The sequence below is a fragment of the Athene noctua genome, chromosome 1 (assembly GCF_965140245.1).
Source record: "Athene noctua chromosome 1, bAthNoc1.hap1.1, whole genome shotgun sequence".
Classification (NCBI taxonomy): Eukaryota; Metazoa; Chordata; class Aves; order Strigiformes; family Strigidae; genus Athene; species Athene noctua.
In genome coordinates this window covers 76627164-76647599 of record NC_134037.1, presented here as the reverse complement: position 1 = coordinate 76647599, position 20436 = coordinate 76627164, and the positions used below count along the sequence as shown (strand labels likewise).

The 20436-nt window shown below is 41.7% G+C and overlaps 1 protein-coding gene across 1 annotated transcript; it reads left to right on the top strand.

The window, feature by feature from the left end:
• The first annotated feature begins 2243 nt into the window (after positions 1-2243).
• On the top strand, positions 2244-11025 carry SOD2 (superoxide dismutase 2). The gene is made up of 5 exons (XM_074896619.1): positions 2244-2362; positions 3496-3698; positions 7389-7505; positions 9232-9411; positions 10507-11025. The coding sequence occupies exons 1-5, from the start codon at positions 2334-2336 to the stop codon at positions 10650-10652; spliced, it is 675 nt and encodes a 224-aa protein (XP_074752720.1). The 5' UTR covers positions 2244-2333; the 3' UTR covers positions 10653-11025.
• The last annotated feature ends 9411 nt before the right edge of the window (positions 11026-20436 follow it).

Genomic DNA, 20436 nt, shown 5'->3' with positions numbered 1-20436 from the left:
GTAAATTCCATTGGTGATACCTGGTTGGTTTTTGAACATTACTTCAGCCCTCATTGCCTGAAAAATAGCAGTTATTAGTTGAATGCATGAAAGGGAAGTTGACAAGGATCTGTATAAAAAAAGTACCAGCATTTTGCACCCAAAGCTGGTGCAAAAATCTCATGGTGATCTAGACTGTAGTTGCTTGTAGCTTATATTCAGTCGTAGTATCTTACTGCTTGATTATCCATAGTGTGTGTATATATGTACATCCTGGATCCTGTCCATGGTAGAATATAATATTTGTAAGAAGCTTAAAATGCTGATAATAGGTTGTAACAATGGCTTTATCTGATAATATAGATGTATAAAAAGCCTTATGGGGAAATCTGTGGTTGCAGTTCAAATCAGTCTGAAATAGGAAAGCATCTCATGCCAGAAAAATGGGAGACATCTTTTCACCTAGTATAAGGAATTAAAAGGCTGTAAAGGATCTTTGGAGTTACAGTAATTAATATTAATTGCACTAAGGTTAAAAAAATCTTTAGCTTTCAGGTGGTGACAGCTTGCTACTTAAATCTGTTAGTTGCTGTAGGACATGTGTGTCTTAAAACCTCATATAAAGATTATTTTTCTCAAGAGTGTGTGGTACTTAATTTTTAAGTAGTAAAAAATTAAAGCTTGGCTAAAGAGCTGAAAAAAATAGAAACACAAATTATACCCTCAGACTAGAAGTTAGCTTAACTTGTTGAAGGAAAGTAATTGTAAGGCAAGGTAAGCCATTCCCTTTGTCCTCTGCTTAGGAGGGTATCTTCTAAATAACCAGGCTGTGGTGTTTTATTTGTTTGGGGTTTTTTTTTTCCAAATTAAGGCAATGCAGCAACTGCACCAGTTTATAACAGAATGCATCATATAATTAACTTTTGTGGAACACTTACCAAAAAGCATCAGTGAATTGCAGTATACAATATATAGATACAATATATACAGAAATGCTAAAACCTGTAATACTGACATGCTCATGTCTGGCTGTTAATGCCTATATTATGACATTTAATAATCCTGAAGGTAGCTGGCTCATTTTAACAAAAAATAACATTTTATTGATCACCAATAAATACAACATATTCCTCTTTAAAATTATAAACTGCCTAAATCTTGCTGTATTGATTTTCAGCATTTGGGGGGAAATCTCATTTCCAAACTTGTTGTTGATTTTGGGCAATTCACCTTTTATTATATCAGTTGATAAAGTGGTTATTTTCACTGCTCAGATTTCCAGAGTACTGCTGGAAGGGTGAAGCTGATTTTCTAGGGTCCATCAGGAAGCAGGGGGACAGACACACTGCTCTACTTGCAGGGGGCTGAGGTTGCCCATGTGGTTGTCTCCAGGTGGATTTCCTGGCATTTTCCAAGATAAGGTAATTTATTTTTCAACGAGATTGTTCAGCCCTAGCCCCCACTGAATTTGTGATGTGTTTTTGCAGTCTGGTAAATAAAGGTTCTGTAAGATCTTAGAATATGCATGTTTATTTAAAAAGACAAAAAACAAGAGGGTTTTGTGATAGCAGAGATGATTTCCATAAAATTCAAATTTAACTAATGTTTGTCTTGTGTGCAGAGTGCCTCTGAACTCTGAGAGAAGGGTTCTCCTCACTGACCTTTGTGGAGAACAGATTTTTAACTGGTCTTTGAACTCATTTGCACTAACCATACCGATTATTTTAGCTGATGGGGTTAAGGTACCCAAATGAAGGATTTTCATCAGCATTAAAGACCGTTGAATAGCTACCAGAAGGAAAACATGGGGAACAATCCGCACAGAAATGAGGAAAAGAACAAAAATGAACCAAAATAAGTAAGTAGTAAATAAAATAGCTGAAAAGGTACTTGCAAGTGCTGCTGGTCCTGCCAGTAAACTGACAGAAATATATCTCTGCCAGGCAGGTTTTCAGAGCTTAACACACCTGGTTTGTGCTGCTGTATCCTCTCCGGTGTACAACAGGCAGAAGCTCCTGGCTGTTTTTTTTTTTTTTTCTGCTTGGAGAGACTCCTCTTAGGCTAGTCCTCCTCAGCTTGCAATACCGAGGGCCTGAGTTTTAAGATAACGGCTCTGTATGGTGGTTCTGTTTATAACATTGTGCTACATAGACTGTTTAAAGAAAAAAAAAAAAAAAAAAAAAGGTCTTTTTCCCAATTTGAAGAAATAGGGTGACTGCACCGTTCTCTCAACCTCCGACACGCCGAGGCTCAGCCCCCTCAGCAGCCCGTTGGCAGGCGGGGCGGGCGGCGCCGGGGGCGGGCGAAGCCGCGGCAGCGCCGTCGGTGCAGCGCCCGGCAGCGAGAGAGCCGCCATGTTGTGCCGCCTCGCCTCGGCGGGCAGGTGAGAACCGAGCGGCGGAGGGGTGGGGGGGCGTAATGGCGGTCAGAGCTGCGGAGAGTGAGGCGGCGGCTGCGGCGCCATCGCCCGCTGCGGCGCCATCGCCCTCTGCGGCCCGAGCGCCCGGGAGGGGAAGGAGGTGGTGGGGTCGCTCCCTCCTTGCCTTTCTTGCCGTTCCCCGCCATTTCGGGAGGAGGGAGGTTGTCCTGCTGCTGTCTGGTCCGCGGGGGCTCGGTGCCGGCCCGGTCAGCGGCGCGGCCGGGGGGCTGCTGGCAGCTGCCCTTTCACCCTCCCAGGCTCTGGCCACCGCCGAGGGGCTCTGGTCAGCAGACATTGCCGCCGGGTTCTCCCCCTCCTGCATGCCAGGATCGCCACTCTTCAGGGCACCGAGGGTTTTGCTGCCGGTTTGTCCCTGGTTTATGCCAAGGTCACCAGTGAAACGTAAAGAGGCCTCAGGAGCTGACTGTCTTCCCGGCCCAGCAGTTCTTTCATCATAGTCGTCGTCACGTCTTGTGGCAAGTGCAAAGTGTTAAAATGGGGAAGGGTAACCAGAACCTGCGTGGTTTTCTGTGCTGGATATCGCAGCTGCCCTGTCATCACACAGCATATGGTTTTCCGATACCCACCATAGACACAGGAAGAGTTAATGCTGAAGAGGTTCAGTCCTGACAACACAGCATGGTGTGGGGTTTTCAACCTTTTTATTTTGCAATGGAGGGACCTTTTCTCCCTTGAGGGAGGGAAACTTACCAGGGACATTTTGGCTTCTGTTTTTAATCAATAAAGATCAGGGGAAGCTTTGAATGTCATGTTGCTGGCTTTCCCTTCCTCTCCCTACCTTTGCCTCGCCAGCATGTGAGGGAGGGCATGTGACTTTCTACAGGGGTCTGGGGGCTTGATTTGAGAAGTGGCAGCTTTATATTGTGTAGCCCTAGATCTGTGACCTTTATGTGAATTCATGTCTGTAATTAAGCTGCAGAGTGTGCTTGTTTTGAACTCCGGAGAAATAGAAATTTGACTTCTTTATCTAAGATACCACCGTGTGGACTTAGAGCAGCTAATCATAACAGTCATGGTTTCAGTGGTAAAGCCTAAGTACAGAATAAGATTACTACTTTCTTTTTTTTCTCTTCTAGAAGCGGTGCCAAGTTGACAGCACCATTGGGATGCTTGGTCTCTAGGCAAAAGCACACTCTTCCTGACTTGCCATATGACTATGGCGCTTTGGAACCTCATATTAATGCAGAGATCATGCAGCTGCACCACAGCAAACATCATGCCACTTACGTGAACAACCTGAATGTTGCGGAAGAAAAATACAAAGAGGCGCTGGCGAAAGGTTTGTATATCCACAGTCAACAGATGAAATGGAAGCTAGTTGATGTAGATGATGTAAGAGAAAAAAATGGTTAGCCCTTCTTTTGAGGGGAGATAATTTCTTTTTAAAAGTTTTGGATTTTTTAATAAGGTGACATTTTATTGGGAACAAGCTTTCATTGTAAGCTTTGGTGGTGCTGGTAATTGGAAACTAGGTATAACTAAAAGGCATGAATTCTGTTCTCTGTAGTACTGTAAATCTAGAAGAAAGTTCATTGATTGTTGTGGATTTAGTCCATGTTTACATTAGTAACTTGAACCAAACACTGAGTCAGCAGGAAATTGCAGTCATTTTACTAAACAAATACTTTGTAATGACATGTTAGTAACAAACATACAAAGGCAAAATTCTGCACCTTGATGGTTTTCACATCAGATGCTCCACTGATTCTTGTGAAATAATCTTACCTTTTTACAAATGGAGGTAGGACAAATGTGTGTTAACATAAACACTGAGGGAAGAGATCTGAATTTGGGTGTCCATTATGCCACTGGGTCAGATTAAGGGGTCATATAAGTTTCATGCCAGTGTGAGACACTAAAATATACAGCAAGTCATCACAGAATTTTTTGTTAAGATCTCAAATTGCATCTTGAGATATGCTGACTTCTATGAAAACTCTACAGTTGTAACAGGGCTACACTGAAACATTAAATGTTTTGTTCAAATCTCCTTTCAGTCTTTCGGTTGGACTGATGAAAATGTGTGAAATAACATGTATATCTTTTCAAGAAAGTAGAATATTTTCTAAAGTTTTTTTCTGTTGTGATGATCTTTCTAACGAGTATCAGTTTACTTCTAAGAAGTGATTACTGTATAGACTCTCTTCTGTCTGGTTGCCAGGTAGCTTCACAGTGTAAGTTAACTGCTTGGGCTTGGATGAAAGAGAATTGTCAATATCTGAGTAAACTTGAACTCTGTATCCCCTGATAATTGCCAGTGTGCTCGCATAGAGAATGTTGGTTACCTATGCAAGTTTAGAGATTTTCAAGTGCCTAAGTAAGCCTAAAAATAACTTGTCTAAATTAATGAACTAATGAGATTTGATTAAGAATCAGGGAATCAAGATTGGCTTCTGCTTTGTCCTGCCAGCAGTGGACAGAAAAGTTGTATTCCAGGAGATTTAATTAGTGCGAACACAATTGAGGAGGCAGCCTGAAGAAAACGGTGTATCTACTGCGGCTGTTACTAATGCTGTTTAATGACCAAGGCTTCAGCCGCTAGTGGTGGCAGAATTTCTGTTTAGCAGAAACATCTGCAGTCTTGTGGATCCTTTGAGATATTTTTCAAAAATACTATCCTTTGATAGTGTCTCATTGCTTGCTGTTGGAAATGATGTATCTAGAGGTAAAGGTTAATCTTTCCTTAACAATTTTTCAGGCATTATTTTGAAAATGGATAATATATTGGTGGTGGTAATGCACACCAAAGTAGACAGATACTTGAGATATTTTTTAGTGTGTGTTTTGGTTTGTTTTTTGTTTGTTTTTTTTTCCCTAATTGGTATCCCTGTATATTGTGTGTAGTATTTTGACACTCATTAGAAAAACTTATACGACAAGGCTTTAAGAAAGGACTAAGTCTGAATTGCCACCTCATTCTCTCAGTATTGTCGTTATTTTTCCATACTTTAAGCATGATCAAAAAGTCTTTCTGTGCTGCTTTTCAGTGTTGGGTTACATAGCACGTCCAATGACTAATTTCTCTTCTGGATAACAGAACCTTGTCAATGGCTTTTGCTTAGCAATAGAAAGAAATATGTTCTCTTCAAATTATCTTTAACATGTTCTTCACCTATCTGTATCTGCGTAGAAAATTCATATAAAGGCTGTCCTGAGTTGAGTCCCATTGGCTTATTATGTCAGCTCATTTGAAAATGTGTGTGTTCTTCTGTGCTAGGGGTGCAGCACAGGACTTTGTTTCAGCATAAACTGGTTCTGATTACTGGTCCATCAAAATGTGCAAGATTTGCTAATTGAAGGATATAAACTTGAATCTTATTTTCAGTGAAAACTTGTGCCTACCACAATTTTCCCTGCTCTTCTGACTGTCACGTGACCTGTGGTGCTTTACTTAACTGTTCTTAGGAGGAAACAAATGAGTCTTGGTAGACTGAGAAGCTGAGCTGGATAGTCTCCTGAGCACCCCTAAGCTGCCTGTTTTGATTTACTGAATTTTGTCCTCTGTGTGTTGAGGAATGTGGTAAGCTGGAGCAAAGGTCAGAGACTCTGTATACAAATAAATTCCAAGATACTTTTGCTGTAACTTAGGGGCGAGTACTTTTTTTCTTTTTTCCATTGTCCTTTCCAGTGCAGAATTCATCAGGACTGATCTGACAGCACCACAAATACTGTGTTTTAAGGACAATGGTCAAATGGCATCTCTGGTTCCTAGTGATCTTAGGAAAAGGTTCCTCTAAGGAATGGTGGAATAGAGTGCTGAAGATGTTAAAGACATTCTGGGTTATTTTTGGATTTCTGGCTTGTGATATGCTGTATGCTCTGGATGAACTTAAAGTGTCATTAAGGCATGCAAAATTCAAGGAAAATCTGCCAAAGATGCCATTTGAGTGGATATGAGGGATGCCTCATCTTTAAATTGATACTTGAATTCAGCAAATAGTGTTTCTAATAACTGCATTAGATGCTTTGTTCCAGTCCTGTACCTGTCTGTAGTTTCTGAAGCGTTTGAGGAGATGCTGAGAACATGGAATCTTCTATTAAAACCTTAGTGACAGGTGTCCTACTGCTTTGTGGCTTGCCTTCATGTCTGTGTTAAGGTTGCTCATTTACTGCTATCAGATTTCTACCATTAATTCCTGAGAGAGTGGAGGAAACAGCTTGCCCCACTGATGTGGTGGAAAAAAGCTTCAAAAATCTTAGAAATGTTTCAATTCTTTTAAAAGCCAAAATAGCATTCAAAACACTTGTGTTAAAGTGGTGCAACACCATTTAGAGGCACAAGGCACCAGTGAATTCTTTAAGGAATATGACATTTTGTGGAGAGGAAGTACAGGGTTGTCTGTTCTTGATTTCAGCTACAGGGTTCTGTCATGTGGAGTAAAGGGATCTGGGCCACTATCTTCCTGCAAGTACCTCCCCCCAAAAAAGCCACAACAAAACAAAAAATAAGAGGCAGAAGAACATTTTGTTCATATATGTGCTCACTGTACTCGTCAACTTTCAAGCATGAACTGCCCCGTAAATTGTTTAAGAAGTTTAAAAATTCTTAGTTTGTAAATCAGTGAGCTAATGTATGAACAACATTCTTGTCTTGTAGTGGTAATACTGAGGAATTTACAAGTGCTGGGTCCTTAAAATGTTCTGGCTGTCCTAGTTGCTTTATTCTGAAGAATGGCAGTAGATCTTAGATGCGTAGTATGGTTTACCTGATAGTTGCAATATTGGCAGATAGCATAGTATTACAGCATAAGGAAAGGTCAAAGATAAAGAAATCTTTAATGTGGTTTGTCAGTGACTATCTAAAATACAGGTAACAGTCACAAACCTTATGTTTTCCATAGACCTGTTAAAAGCTAGTAAGACTTGAAAGATTTTGGAGGTCGATGGAGGCCTAGTGGCAACTTACTGACTACTGTGGTGATTATGATGTTTTTATTTACCTTTGTATTTTTATCTTCTGCATCCTTAGGTGATGTTACAGCTCAGGTGTCACTTCAGCCTGCACTGAAGTTCAATGGTGGGGGTCATATCAATCACACCATCTTCTGGACAAACCTTTCTCCTAATGGGGGAGGAGAGCCTAAAGGTTAGTGCTTGTTACAGTGGTTTTCAGTTTTAATTAGCCAGTAGAACTGATGATCTTTTCTCTCTTTGAAAGAGTCTAAAGGATAATTCTTTTTCAGACTTAATTTGCCTTTCTGTATGACAGTTACCACAATTCTGAGGAATTCAGGGTTTTTTGGATGCAAACAAGGAATATAAAAAGCTAGCCCTGTGCTAAGTATTTTTAATTTGTAAAGCTGATTATGTGTACACTGCAAAATACTTGGCTATTGCTGTATATTGTCCTTTCCATCTTCATCAGAGAAAACAGTTGTACAAAGCTATGCTAATTAAGTTGCCATATGTACTTGGTTCACAGAAAGGGAGGAAATGTGCTGCAGACCACCCAGCCTAGTGGCTGGATTTATGCTCCAATTTGAATAGGGACAGTTTAGCAGTTAAAGCCTAAAGGAAGAAATCCCCTTTGAAAGGATAGAGTAGTGGTTATCTACAAGTGACCTGCAGTTAAAGGTAAAGGCTCTATAATGCAGATCTCACAAAAGCTGTTGTGTTAAACTTGAGGGGTTTTGAATTAGGTATATGCCTGTCTGTAAACTGGTGAGCTTCAGATGCTTGGTACTCCAGTGTTCATAGATGACATCTACTTGCGCCTTTTGACTCTAACACGGAAGTACAATGATCCTCTGAAGATGATCTGGTTAAGTCTAGAGCATAAAATTTTGAAGCTTCAAATCTGAAATTTCAACAAGCAGTTCTGGTATCAGTTCGTTTCTGATAGAGCTTGTTTTTAGATGACATTCTCAGAAAAGATGCTTTAAAGCCTTGATTTTTGTCTCCCAATTTCTGTGAAGTTTCTGTGAAAGTCAGCAAGCCTAAAATGTCATCTTTCAGTTTCAGCTGAATGGTTCAAGGCTTTTGTAGGAAGGCTGCAAAAACCCATCTTAAGAATCACTTGCAGCTATCACCAAGAGATTTTCAAGACTATCTGTCTGAAGGTGGAACAAATCAGGAATTCTCCAGCATTGCACTGTATGAAGTTTTCTTACACGTGCTAATTAGAAAGGAGCGTAGACACCTTCAGGCTTTGAGCAAACACTTAAATTTATGAAAACTTCAGTGTACTAGGGTGTAGGGGAAAGGAAGTAGTTGGTGCATTGTTACAGTAAACAATTCTAGTTTCCGTTCCCTTTATCCCGGCACAGATTAGCTTAATAATAATAAAGAAGGGATTTAGTCACAGAAGCCTACTTACCCATATCAAATAGACTACTTAACTGTGGAAGCAGATGTAAATCTAAAATCTGAGGGAAGTGATTAAATACCTCTTACTATGTGTAGGTTCGTTATACTGATATCACAGTAGTAAGACAAATCACAACCACTTAGTGTTGTCCTTTTAGGTATGCAGACTATCTCCTTATCTTCTTTCCTGGTCCTCTGTAGCATTCCCTTTCCTTTTTAGACAAGAATGTCAGCTGAATGTCCAGTTGATAGCACCCTGACTGTATCTTTGAGGACAGCATGTTTGACTACTACTGCACTAACTTATTTCCAGTCTTCTTGCCCTCTTAAGCAGGTTGGGACAGAACTGTTAATTACTGATGAACTACTTCCTAGTGTCTAGACACTTCCTTCCCACAGAGCCCAAATGCTTCTGCTCCCCTTTCCTTCTATTTCCAGGTCATATCTGGAAATTGAAAGATGTTAAGTACCTGATGTTCTGTGATCTTTCTGTGCTTTTTCTGAAGGAGAATTGATGGAAGCCATCAAACGTGACTTTGGTTCCTTCGCAAACTTCAAGGAGAAGCTGACAGCTGTATCAGTTGGTGTTCAAGGATCAGGCTGGGGGTGGCTTGGCTATAACAAAGAGCAGGGACGCCTACAAATAGCAGCTTGTGCAAATCAAGACCCTTTGCAAGGAACAACAGGTCAGGTTTCTTTCCTTCCCCTCTGCTTCTCTCTTTGTAGATCTCCTAGGCAAGTGTATGAGATCTGAAAAAGGGTTTGTGAACAAATACTGAGAAGAAATTGCTGGATAAATAGGGCTGGAAAGCTGAATATTACTACTAGCAGAAATGAAAAAAACAGCATTTGTAAAGCAGGACTTAAAACTTCTGAAGAGCAGTGAGGTTTACAGTCTGTTAAAGGAGAATAGATGGGGCATACTGTGAAAGTGCTCTCAGTGTTTTTAGCCTGGACGCCTTTGGATTATTTTTGAGTTACTGGAGTAGCTTGCCTATATTGAGGAAGACTGAGCCTCTTGCCTTTAGATTGTTTTCTCTGGCAGAGGGGCCATTCACATAACTGTCAGTGTAGGCCAGACAACAGGCGAGGGGCAGGTGTACATAGTAAGTCTTGTTACTACATAGGCTGGGTTTAAAATGGAAGTCTTATAATCTGCTTCTTTAACACTGGTAGAGTAGTGAGTGTCAATTGAATCAACCTTGGATGGGACTAAACCTTACAGCTAGGCCAGCAGTGTAGTACTGGCGATGATCACTTCTGAAGATATTTTTACTTGCTTAGAGTGACATGGCAGTGATGGCAGGCTGGACACTCTCCACAGACGGAACTGCTCATGGCCAGTGAGAATCCTGCCTGCAGTGGCTGTTTGTCCAAACCCTATTAGACACTTAATGAATAACTTGCGATTAAAATATTGGAAGCAAACTGGCATGGCAAGAGACTCCTTCATGGTGTAACTTACGTGAAAATGCCTTTGTGCAAAAGGTGTAAACCTGTCAAAGATTACTTTATCTGGTTTCAGTTATGTCTTCAAGGCAGTTGTAGAATGTTCGTAGGTGTTTATCATAATCAGCTCTTTCAGTTTATGCAGTGTGTGTGTGTGGAGAACAAACAGTTCTGTAAAATGTTGCAGTAAGCACCTATGTGCTGGAGAGCTCTTTGTCTTCCTGCAGATAATGACTCAGAAATCAGGTACAACTTGCAGATGCAATGTAAGACTTTACATGTAAAGCATGTTTTCATAGAGTTACAAAACCTATCCCCCTTTGTTTTTACAGGTCTCATTCCTTTGCTAGGAATCGATGTATGGGAACATGCTTATTATCTTCAGTATAAAAATGTTCGACCTGATTATTTGAAGGCCATCTGGAATGTGATCAACTGGGAAAATGTATCTTCGAGATATTCAGCTTCCAAAAAGTAGAGTGGAATTCTTGCACAGACTACTAAAATGTCATCACTTCTACTCTGATACCACTCTTGTAGTAGTGCCTGTGGCTTACAAATGAATTGTTCTACTGCAGAAAACACTTAGCTCATCCAACAAAAGCATTTCATAATCAAGCAAAATGTCTGCTTGTTTAATTCTGTGAGAAGTATTTACTTAGAGTTTGAAGCTTTAAACTGTTGTGCAACAAAGGGAGACGTTAAATAATTTTTTTCATTGCATATAGAAACATAGATCACCTTGCTGAAGCTTAATGAAGTAATGGATTTCCTTGTTGCATTAAAATACCTAAGTGGAAATATGCACTTCATATTGCTGTAGACAAATAAAACTCAAAAGGAGAATCTTCTGTAACTGTCTGTAAGAGACTCATTTTTAGTAGTAACTGGTCCAGTTACTTACTTGATGACAGAAGAGAAACACCTTTAGTAATCTGTGGTATTACAGGCTATGGAGCTTTCTTATGGATTAAAAAGATAGGTGAAAGGGGAAATAGACATTGCTGTGCCTGCCTGACTTGACTGTCTTCAGTTGTCTCTACCCGTTCTTGGCTCTCTTTAAGTGAGATCTTCATGTAATGCATTGATGCCTTTGCTTTTGGAGTGTTACGTTTGGCAAGAGATTGCAGTACTGGGTCAGGCTAAATTGTTCATATAGGAACTGAATGACAGCACGTGATACTCATTCCATACTAGTTGTTCAAGTATATCTTAAAACATCCTTTACTTAAGAGACTGATTATGTGCATATATCAAGCATAAATTGTCTCTGTGTACCTGTGTTCCTGAAGCAGTTATAACAAGTTAAAGTTAATGCTTAAGGTGGGAATGAAGTACTCTCTGGTGTAAAGAAGCATGCTCAAGTGGTCTTGCAAGATACAAGAAATGGTTGGTGTGTTTTGATTCTTTTGCTAATACTGTTGCAAGTATTTTGGACTGGAGGACTGGATGCTACTGGACATATATGTACCTTTTGCCTAAGTTTTCTTTGAGGTTTTTTAGTATTCTCCTCTAAAATTCAGGATAGATTCTCAGGGAAACAAGGAATAGACTTACATTATCATACTGCTGGGCTGCTATTTTGAAGTATCAAGGTCAAGGGCAGATGTGTTTATAAAGAAAGAGTTGCCTTTCATTAGCAGATGCAGGGAGAGAAGGTACCACCTGGTCTTTAGTCACTTACCAAAGCTGTGACTGATGAGTTATCACTGTTGCAAATGAAAACATGGCTTATTTCACTTTCAGAGTGTTTTGTTTTGTTTTTTTTTCTACTGTGGGGTATTTTTTCTCTAGGCCTAATTCTCATCTCAGAAATGCAGCTTGAGCTTCTGCTTAAGTCTGTATTGCTTCATAATCTTGTTTAAAACATCATCCCTCACATCCTTGGTTTTCCTCTGAGGGAGTGAGAGCAGTGATGAAGAAAAGTAAGTCTATTGGTAATGTCTGGCAGCTTTTGACTCGAATTAAAAAAAAAAAAAAAAAAAAGAAAAAGCCTTCTCAAGGGTCTGTATTCTTGCTGTCTGCAGAATCCTCTGTAAATCTGGAGGGCTGGCAATTGGAAGTCTCTGTCACAAAATGTGCTCAGATTTTCTACTTGGAGAGGAAGCCTGAGTCTCCATGAGTAAACACTAGCATCACATAGATTTTTCCTCAATAGAAGTTTCTGGCAGAAAGAGTTATACTTGCTTGGCAATTCAAAACTAAATTTTTGCTGTAATTCTTTACTGGGGTGATCAGTTTATTTTGAAACTCATTTTCCTAATAATGTTCACAGCCTTTGTCCCCAAGTGTTTCCTTCTGAGGGCTTCAGAATGCTTAAATTAATGCAAAATATTCCTGTTACAAGATTATTGAGGAAAATACTTTTTAAGGACTTAATATTACAGAGTTGATTAATATTGTTGATAATTATTAGGGGGAGAAAAGAACAGTATTTACCATAACTTGTAAATCATGTGTAGTTAGCTATAGATACAAAGCTGAATTCAAGCAAGTTGGGTTGATATCTGGATTAGTAAAGGCCAGTACTTAGGTTTTTGCTGTTAGACTTGAGCTTACTGAAATCCTTCAGATAAGGTGGATTGAGTGGGAGTGAAGCAGTGATTTGTTGGGGTTTTTTTGAAGGAGAACAGGCACTTCCAATGTGAAGGGAATCCTTTGTTTCTTACTTTCCAGAAGTAGCTTCAAAGTACAGAGAAGGCATGTTGTGTTTACTATGGAGTCTGCATGAAGATGAAGGAAACAATGGAGTCTTTCTTTCCATATTCAATATGATATGATATGGTGAAATATCATAGAGCAGTGATGAAAAAACCTTGTTATGAGGAGGAGCACTCCACTGAGTGATGCTGAGGCAGGGCTTTGTGGGTGAGTGCCGTAATGCGTATGGTGGGCATTTTCTCGATAATGCATGCTCTTACAGAACAGAAAGGTAAAGGTGCCTGCACAGTGGTGCTCTGTAAGGGAGTGCTTAAGCTGTGGAGGAAGCCTAAATTGACTCCAGGCAGTGAGGAGGTAAGCCGTGGAGAGCTCCTCAAGCAGGGCCAGCTCTTGCTGAGGCTTTAAAGCCAGTAGTTGAGACCAAACACATGCTGATAAGGCTCAGTTTCTGCTGTGCACCAGTTTAAGAAGCTCTGCTCATCTGCTTACAGTCAGCTGGTAAGCTTGTCCTGCTGCCTTGTATCCTCTGAGTCTGAATGTGTAAAGTCCAAAGCTATATCCAAACAGGAATGTTTGTGAAACAGGAAGATGAAAATTTACAGAATGTTGAAGGCAAATAGTAGGAATACTGAAGCAATGAAAATGATTTAATGCTTGTTCTGGTGGACCGTTGTAAAGGACAAAGGTTGGTTGCATGGTTCATTTGAAGGAAGGATTTGCTTAAACTGTCTTAACTCCAAACTTCTGTGAAATCTGGAAAAAGCCCCAGTGGTTCTTGTGACACTAGGAGCTGGAGTGTGTGCCTGTAATTTAGTAAGTCTGCTAGCAAAGCTATCGGCTGGGCAGTGACAGTGCATAAACCTCTTAACTGATCTGTGTTAGGCAGTAAACACAGAGCTGCTGTTGCTATTCGGAAGTAACACTTTGCATTACAGAAGTTGCTGTGGAGGTGGGCAGGTGTGTCTTGAGAAACAGGAAGGCAAATCATTACAGCCTAATGCCCTGTCTGAACAGACAAGCCTAAGACCTGTTACCAAAAAGCTAAACTATTAAAACAGTTTGTTCTATCTAGAGCTTCCTGACCCTAATGGTAAAAATAGTAGCTCTGTGTGTAACGTTGTCTTCAACCTGAGCTGTGCAGGGTATCTCTCATCAGTGAGCATGAAGTGACTTGCAGACTTGATCTGCATGACAGGAACAGTGAGTTTTCTAACCTCACTGCTAGCTGAATCAGTCTTTGACCTGGGCCAAACAGAAGCGTTGCAGAAGAATTGCATCGTGACAGTCCCTCTGAGTCTAGCTTTTGTCAGTCCTTACTTAACTGTGTTCCCTATGAAGATGCCATGTATGTATACACAGGTAATTGGTGTGTAGGCCACAATATGTTACAACAAGAACTTGGAATAATTTTCAAGAGGAGGACAAAGTACGATACCTAACCCAAAACCTCTTGGAAATGATTATGTATTATGAGCTGGAAGAACAAAGCGCATCAGTGTGATTCTATAAACAATACGTGTGGGTGGCAAAACTGCTGCAGTTAGAGACTTTGGTTTGCAGACTACAAACAGGTTCCAGTGGCTGAACTTCCTTTCAGAAACAGATGTGATCAGATCTCAAAGGGCAATATGCTGCTGCAAAATGTAAGTGCACGTTCGTGATTTTTTTTTTCTGACCTGTAAAAAGACATTTGAAGGCTAATATGAATGGTAAAGCATGTGTATCTCATTCGGTACTAGAAAAGATTAAAGTAATTTGAGGCCAGCCAGACTGAGCTCTGGCAGTCTTTCTGCTGTCCCTTGGTGGCAGGTAGTGTGTGGCTACCAGCAAGCCCGGAGGGTGGCGTGTTCATCCTGCTTGTGAAACGGGAGGGACCTGTGGATGTCTTCACTGAACAGCCAGAAATGGAAATAGAGCAAAGATGCTTTTTTTCCTCCAGCTTCTACTTTCTACCTCATGATTATTTATTTCACCTTAATCTAGAGCATGTATTAAAAAAAAAAAAAAAAAAGAGTAACCCCCAAACTGTGTCTAGAAAGCACTGTCATTGACTCAGCTTGTGAGCTGGTAGGTTCTTCTAGACATATAAAACCTCTTTATTTACAGAAGACTTACTTTGTTTTGCATTCAAGAATTTAGGTCTCTCTAGTGTAGCAAAATTTTAAATGCTGCTCTGCCATTCTGCTAACATTTTAGAAGCCTAATGCATTGACCTTCCCAAAGTTAATAATACTAGCATAAAGCAAGAGAGTTGTGTTTACAGTTGCGTCTATACTGAGTGGATAAAATACTGGTAACTTAGTAGGCTTAATCTGCCTTTTCCTCAAGGTGCCTTTTGCTTAATGATTAAAAGTAATGCCCTCAGATTTCATCGTAGCCGTTATTACCGATTTGATTCAAAGGAGCAAGGCTGCTTTGGGGATCCGTGGTTAGGTGTGTACCTTTGACTGCAGAGCTGAAGCCGCTCCTGTCCTAGAGAACCAGAGCTGTGCATTTCCCACTAGGTGGGGGTGTAGATCTGCTGTACTCTTGTCAGTAGGGCTTCCGAGTTGCGTTTCCAAGAGGAACGTTAAGGAGTTTGCGTGTTCTCACTGCCCGGGAGGGGAACTGTTTGGGCTTCCACTTTAAATAATCAGGGTAACCCCTGTTAATGAAGCTACCTGTCATTAAACGGTGTGTGGGGAGGAGACAATGCTACTGTGGAGAAGACATTTTATTTTGATAAATACAGTCAAATACAAGTCTTACTATAACTAGAGCCAGGCAGGCAGAGGCAAGAGGAAGTTACTACTAATTAAAATGAAGATGCTTCTAGGGTTCCCACTTCACTGCCTCACCAGGCTCTGACTTTGTCTGTGTAGGGACACACATTCATGACATCCGGAATGGTCTTTCAAGCCCTGAGACTGGAGGTTGAACTGCAGGGGGCAAAGTCTGCTACATTGGTCTAATTAATCCAAGACTGCAGAGAGTAAGCAGCCGGCTACCTGAGGCACAGAGGTTTACAGTTAAAACTCTGCTGCTTCATAGGGCTGTTGCTGCTCCAGAGAAACTCCAGCTGTGCACTGGATTTTCTCACCTGAAGAGATGAATGGACAAATTAGCAGAGGCAAGTCAGCAAACCTGCTGCCTGGATCTGCCAGAGCTGGTGGTGAACCCACATTGCCTTGTGACACCACTGAGGCAGCTCTCTGACAGATGCATGCATCCCACTGGTGTTTTTAAGCATCCGTCTGGGTTGATGGCATATCCCTGGAATGCAGAGAACTCTCTGCAGTACAGCACTTGGGAATTCTTGGTGTTAGGGCTATGTGAAATGACTGGCAGTCCTGTAGTTGTAGAGTCCTGTTGCACATAAATTTGCAGAAGAAATTGCAGTTTTCTGAAAATATTAATTTTTTCAGAACTCTGGGGAAAATATGCAAAAGATGCTGGTTACTGCACTAGGTGTTTGCAGACAGGTTGGGGACTTCCAGAAGCTGTCTTCCTCTGGGGAAGTTTTGCCCTGCTATGGAAGGTAAAAACTTTGAAAAGTCCAGGTCTGTCTTCAGTTGAACTACAATTCCTTAGTCCTTTCTTGTTTTCACCACCTTCTTCCTAGGGAGGAACCAAGTCTCTTACTTCCCTGGTGTCTGCCTACCTTTGCTGAGGTCCCTTATTGAGGACCACCTCTTTCAGAGCGAGCTCTGCAGTTCCTTTGTTCCTTGTAGCTGTGCTCCTTCCCACTGGCCACTCCATAGTGCCTGCATCTTAAGGAAGATCATGCTTGTCCTTTATGCTACTGGCAGTAGAGCTGCAGCTCTAAAAAGTCAGATCTAGAAGCAAGTAACGTGGTAATTCAGCTATTTTTATCCATAGGTTTTGTAACACTTGCAGTATCAGAAGACTACTGCACAGGAGTTTCAGTTTTTCCTTGTTAGGTTAAAAGTTTTACACTGTTATGGCAAAAATTATCGCTGGCACATCAGAGATCTGCAAACTAGAAGCTAAGGAGAAAGAACATTTGCTAATTTAAATATCAGGATTTGAAGGTAGTCTCATAATTCTGAGAAGGGCTAATTCATTCTATTTCAGTATTTGGACTTAACAGGAGTGGGTGATACTAGAACCCCTGTTATGCCTCTACAAATTCTTACCTGAGGTAGCTAGAAGCAAGGAGGAATTTTGAAATTTGTCTGTGGTCAAAACTGGCCTGAATTGAAAACTCAGTGTTTCCAGGAATACAGAAGCTCCCCAGGCCCTACAGCTGCAGGGGAAGTCTGATGTTCTTGTCTGTTGGAGCAGCTGTTGCAGGCTTCAAGCCTCAGACTTCTCCAGAGGTCCTTCAGACAGAGCAGTTTCAAACAAAGCATTCTGGGGTCACCAAGATAGTGTTTAAGGAAGTTCTCCCTCTCTGTCTCTCTGTGTATCTATGTATCTGTCTTCTGACTAAAGGCTTCACTGGGTTATTTCCAGCCACTCAGCCCTCAAGCAGAGTTGTGTTGAGAGGCTGTAGGGAGGAGGGGAAATGCAGCCTTTCAAAGGATGCATAGTCGGATTGTCTTTTGACTTCTCCCTCCCATAAAAGGTGCATGCAAACCTGGCCAGCCTGCCAGAAGAGCTTGACTCTTGGGTCCTTTGAGTTAATTTCCCAACACACTGAGAGAAACTTGTGTCAGAATTAGTTTTTCCTTTTCTTCCATCTGGGTTCCCCCACCTCTAGTTAAGATTTCAGGCTGTTTCAAAAGACCTTAGGTTTAATTACAATAAGCTGTACTGGTATTTACAGGAAAGAAATGCTCATGAATTTCTGATTATTTTTCTTATGAAATAGTAAGGATCACAAACCTAAAACTCTCACCTGGATTTTTTGGGGATGGGGGAGTATTTTTTATAAGAGCTTAAGTGTAGGGCTTGGTGCTTATTTGCATAACTAAATAAAATGGGAACAATCAGCTGGAATGTCTGAGCGTCAAAAGCTTCAATGGGAGTTTTTCCCTTGCTTTCGTGAGACCTGGGTCAATTAGAAACAGTTCAGAGCCAGAACTGCTGCTTTTCTGTATTATCTAGCTGGGAGTTGGAATTGTTCCTGGATTTTATTTTATCTTAAATGTAAGTCATAGCAGTTAAGTGGTGGTGGTTGCTCATCTGCTGATATTCATTGCTGTCCTAAATGCATTCTCACCAGCTGGTGTGGGACTGTGCAATGCACACTGTGTGTGTGAGTGTCGAACCCATGTTTTGTATAGGAGAAAGCACAGGATATTAAATGGAACTAAAAGTTTCTGTTCCAGATGTAGTTGTCTGGCACAGACACTGTGGGACGGATACAGGTGTGGCCTGGCGATGAGTGTGCAGCCCTGAAATGGGTCCTTGAAAGTAACATCTGCATCTACTGATTCTGGGCTGACCTGCTCAGATTTCTCTCCAGTGAGCTCTGATGTCAGCTTCGTAAGCAAGAAGCATGTTTCTGTGGCCTCAGAGAAGTATCCAAGGAGCTAGCTCATGTTGGGATGTAGGAATATGCCATGAAAGTCCTTTTTCCTTTGCCTGAGCCCTTTGCATCAGCAGCCAGTGTGTCACAACACTGCAATGATCTTCCTACTGTATTTGTTATTCAAAATCCCGAAGAGTTCACTGTAGGGCAGTTTTGCATGGGTACTGTCCATGGCTGGCTGAGAACCTGTCCCCCCTGTGCTGCACCCAGGGAAGTGCTTGGCGTCAGCTGCTGAAGGATTCTGTGGACTGCACCCCCAGGCTGGTCCTGGCATCAGGGCAGCAATGTGGAGAAGTCCTAGTCTGGCTGTCACTCACTTAGAGCTTCTTGCAGAGTCTGAGCTGGACCTGCTGAATTCCTAGCCATGCCTGAAATACTGGGGTTGCAACCCCAAGCCCCAAATGAAGGTTGACATATGGGTGATTCCCACAGCCCTTCCCAAAGGGGGGGTGAGTTTGCCTTTAGGCTTCCCTCCAGGGTGCGGCTGCCTTGCAGGGAGAGCCATTGGGTAAACCAGCCCCAGGTGTCCCACATTCAGTAAGCAAAGGTCAGTGTCCCACTTGGGGATAAAAGCTGGGACCCCTTGCAGGAAGGGGCAGTGTCTGTCTGTGAGGTGGATGCACTTTGCAGAGTTTCCTGTTGGGGAAGGACCTCCTGCCTCCCTGGAACTGGGCTCCAGTCAGGTCTGGCTTTTGTAAACACGGGCTGTGTAGAGATTCAGTATGTGGCTTCCTTGGTCTTATGTATTTGGTTTGTTGACTTGGTTGTCTCCTGTCCCTTCTATGGGAAACTGCATTTCACCATTTATTCCACCCATTGTTGGTCGTGGGGTGTCATTGTTGGGGTCAGTGGGATTGATGTCGATTGTGTATAATCTGACTGAATTGTTTGTACACCCAGCACTCACCCATGTACTGACCCTTTTGTATCAAATACAATTGGGTTATTGGTTCATCTTTATGCCAGCTGTGTCCTTTATGCTAGGCCTAATAATTGGCAAAACAATGCCATACATTTATGGATCCTTAGGGATTACAGTTTTGAAGGGACTAATATGAGTATGTATCTAAATATGCAAATGTAATCATGAGCTTCTCTCTGTGTGTCATTCTGTTAACCTCTTCTAGGTGTTTAGAATAAAAATGGCAGAAAAAACATCTGATTACGCTCACTCTTGCAAACCAACATCTGGCTGCCAGACCTGAGAGGCTGTGTAATCTCTGCTCATGTGGTTTCCATGCTTTGATTTCCCGCTACGACCTAGCGCTGGAAAGGAACTCATGCCTCATGGCAGAGCACGAGCTGACAGTGTGTTGGAAGGACAGAAGTCCACCATTAGACCTTGTTTACGTGGAAGTGTTGCCAGGTTAATCCAAGCAGCAATATACGTGTATGGTTCTCATATTGCTTCATCAATAAAGCCTTGGCCTTAAAAAGCTAATGCCTGGCCTGGAGCTGCTCTTGCAGTTACCCAGATGTATCATAGAGGTAAAATGCTAGTCCTGCACTATGAATGTAATAAAAAAATGAAGGCTTCCTATCAGCTTCTGAACTGAAATTCAGGAAAAATATGTTTTGTTTCCACACCCTCCCCAAGGAAATGAGACCTTGGGTCTTCCCCCCCCTTGATTTATTTCTGGATAAATGAAAAAGGATGGTATGACAGCATTGTTCATGCAAGGAGGGAGAAGGCGAGTGCTGCAGCTTTGCCTCTGCTCTCTGGGTGGGCAGTTCGGACACTCCTTCAAAATGCAAGAGGGCAGCATTGAATTCTTCCTCTGCTGAAGTGGACCTGAATGTATATCTCCCACCAAAGTGCCATGTCTGCTGTGCCAGGAGCATTTTGGAGGTCATGAATTTTCAGTTCCTGCAGCGGCATTACTGAAATGTTCGTTAGCTGGGCTGGTCAGGCAAAGGTGACCTTCTCCAGCCCAATGCCCAAGATGCGCACCTAAAAGAGAGACTCTGGATTTCCGAAAAATGCTGCAGGCAGTATCCTGACTGCTTGAGGGGCATCGTCTGCCCTTGCCATGGTCTTGTTTCACTAATTGAGCCCCACATCCTCTTTCTGGCTTGAAGTGTTTGGTGACTTCAGGTGAATTGGCAAGACATTTTGAATCAGTCA

Bases quoted from the DNA above. Each gene is read 5' to 3' on its own strand.
- SOD2 (XM_074896619.1), top strand. From the start codon at position 2,334: ATGTTGTGCCGCCTCGCCTCGGCGGGCAG. The intron at 3,699-7,388 runs GTTTGTATATCC...CTGCATCCTTAG, and splicing joins CAAAGAGGCGCTGGCGAAAG to GTGATGTTACAGCTCAGGTG. The intron at 9,412-10,506 runs GTCAGGTTTCTT...TTGTTTTTACAG, and splicing joins CCCTTTGCAAGGAACAACAG to GTCTCATTCCTTTGCTAGGA.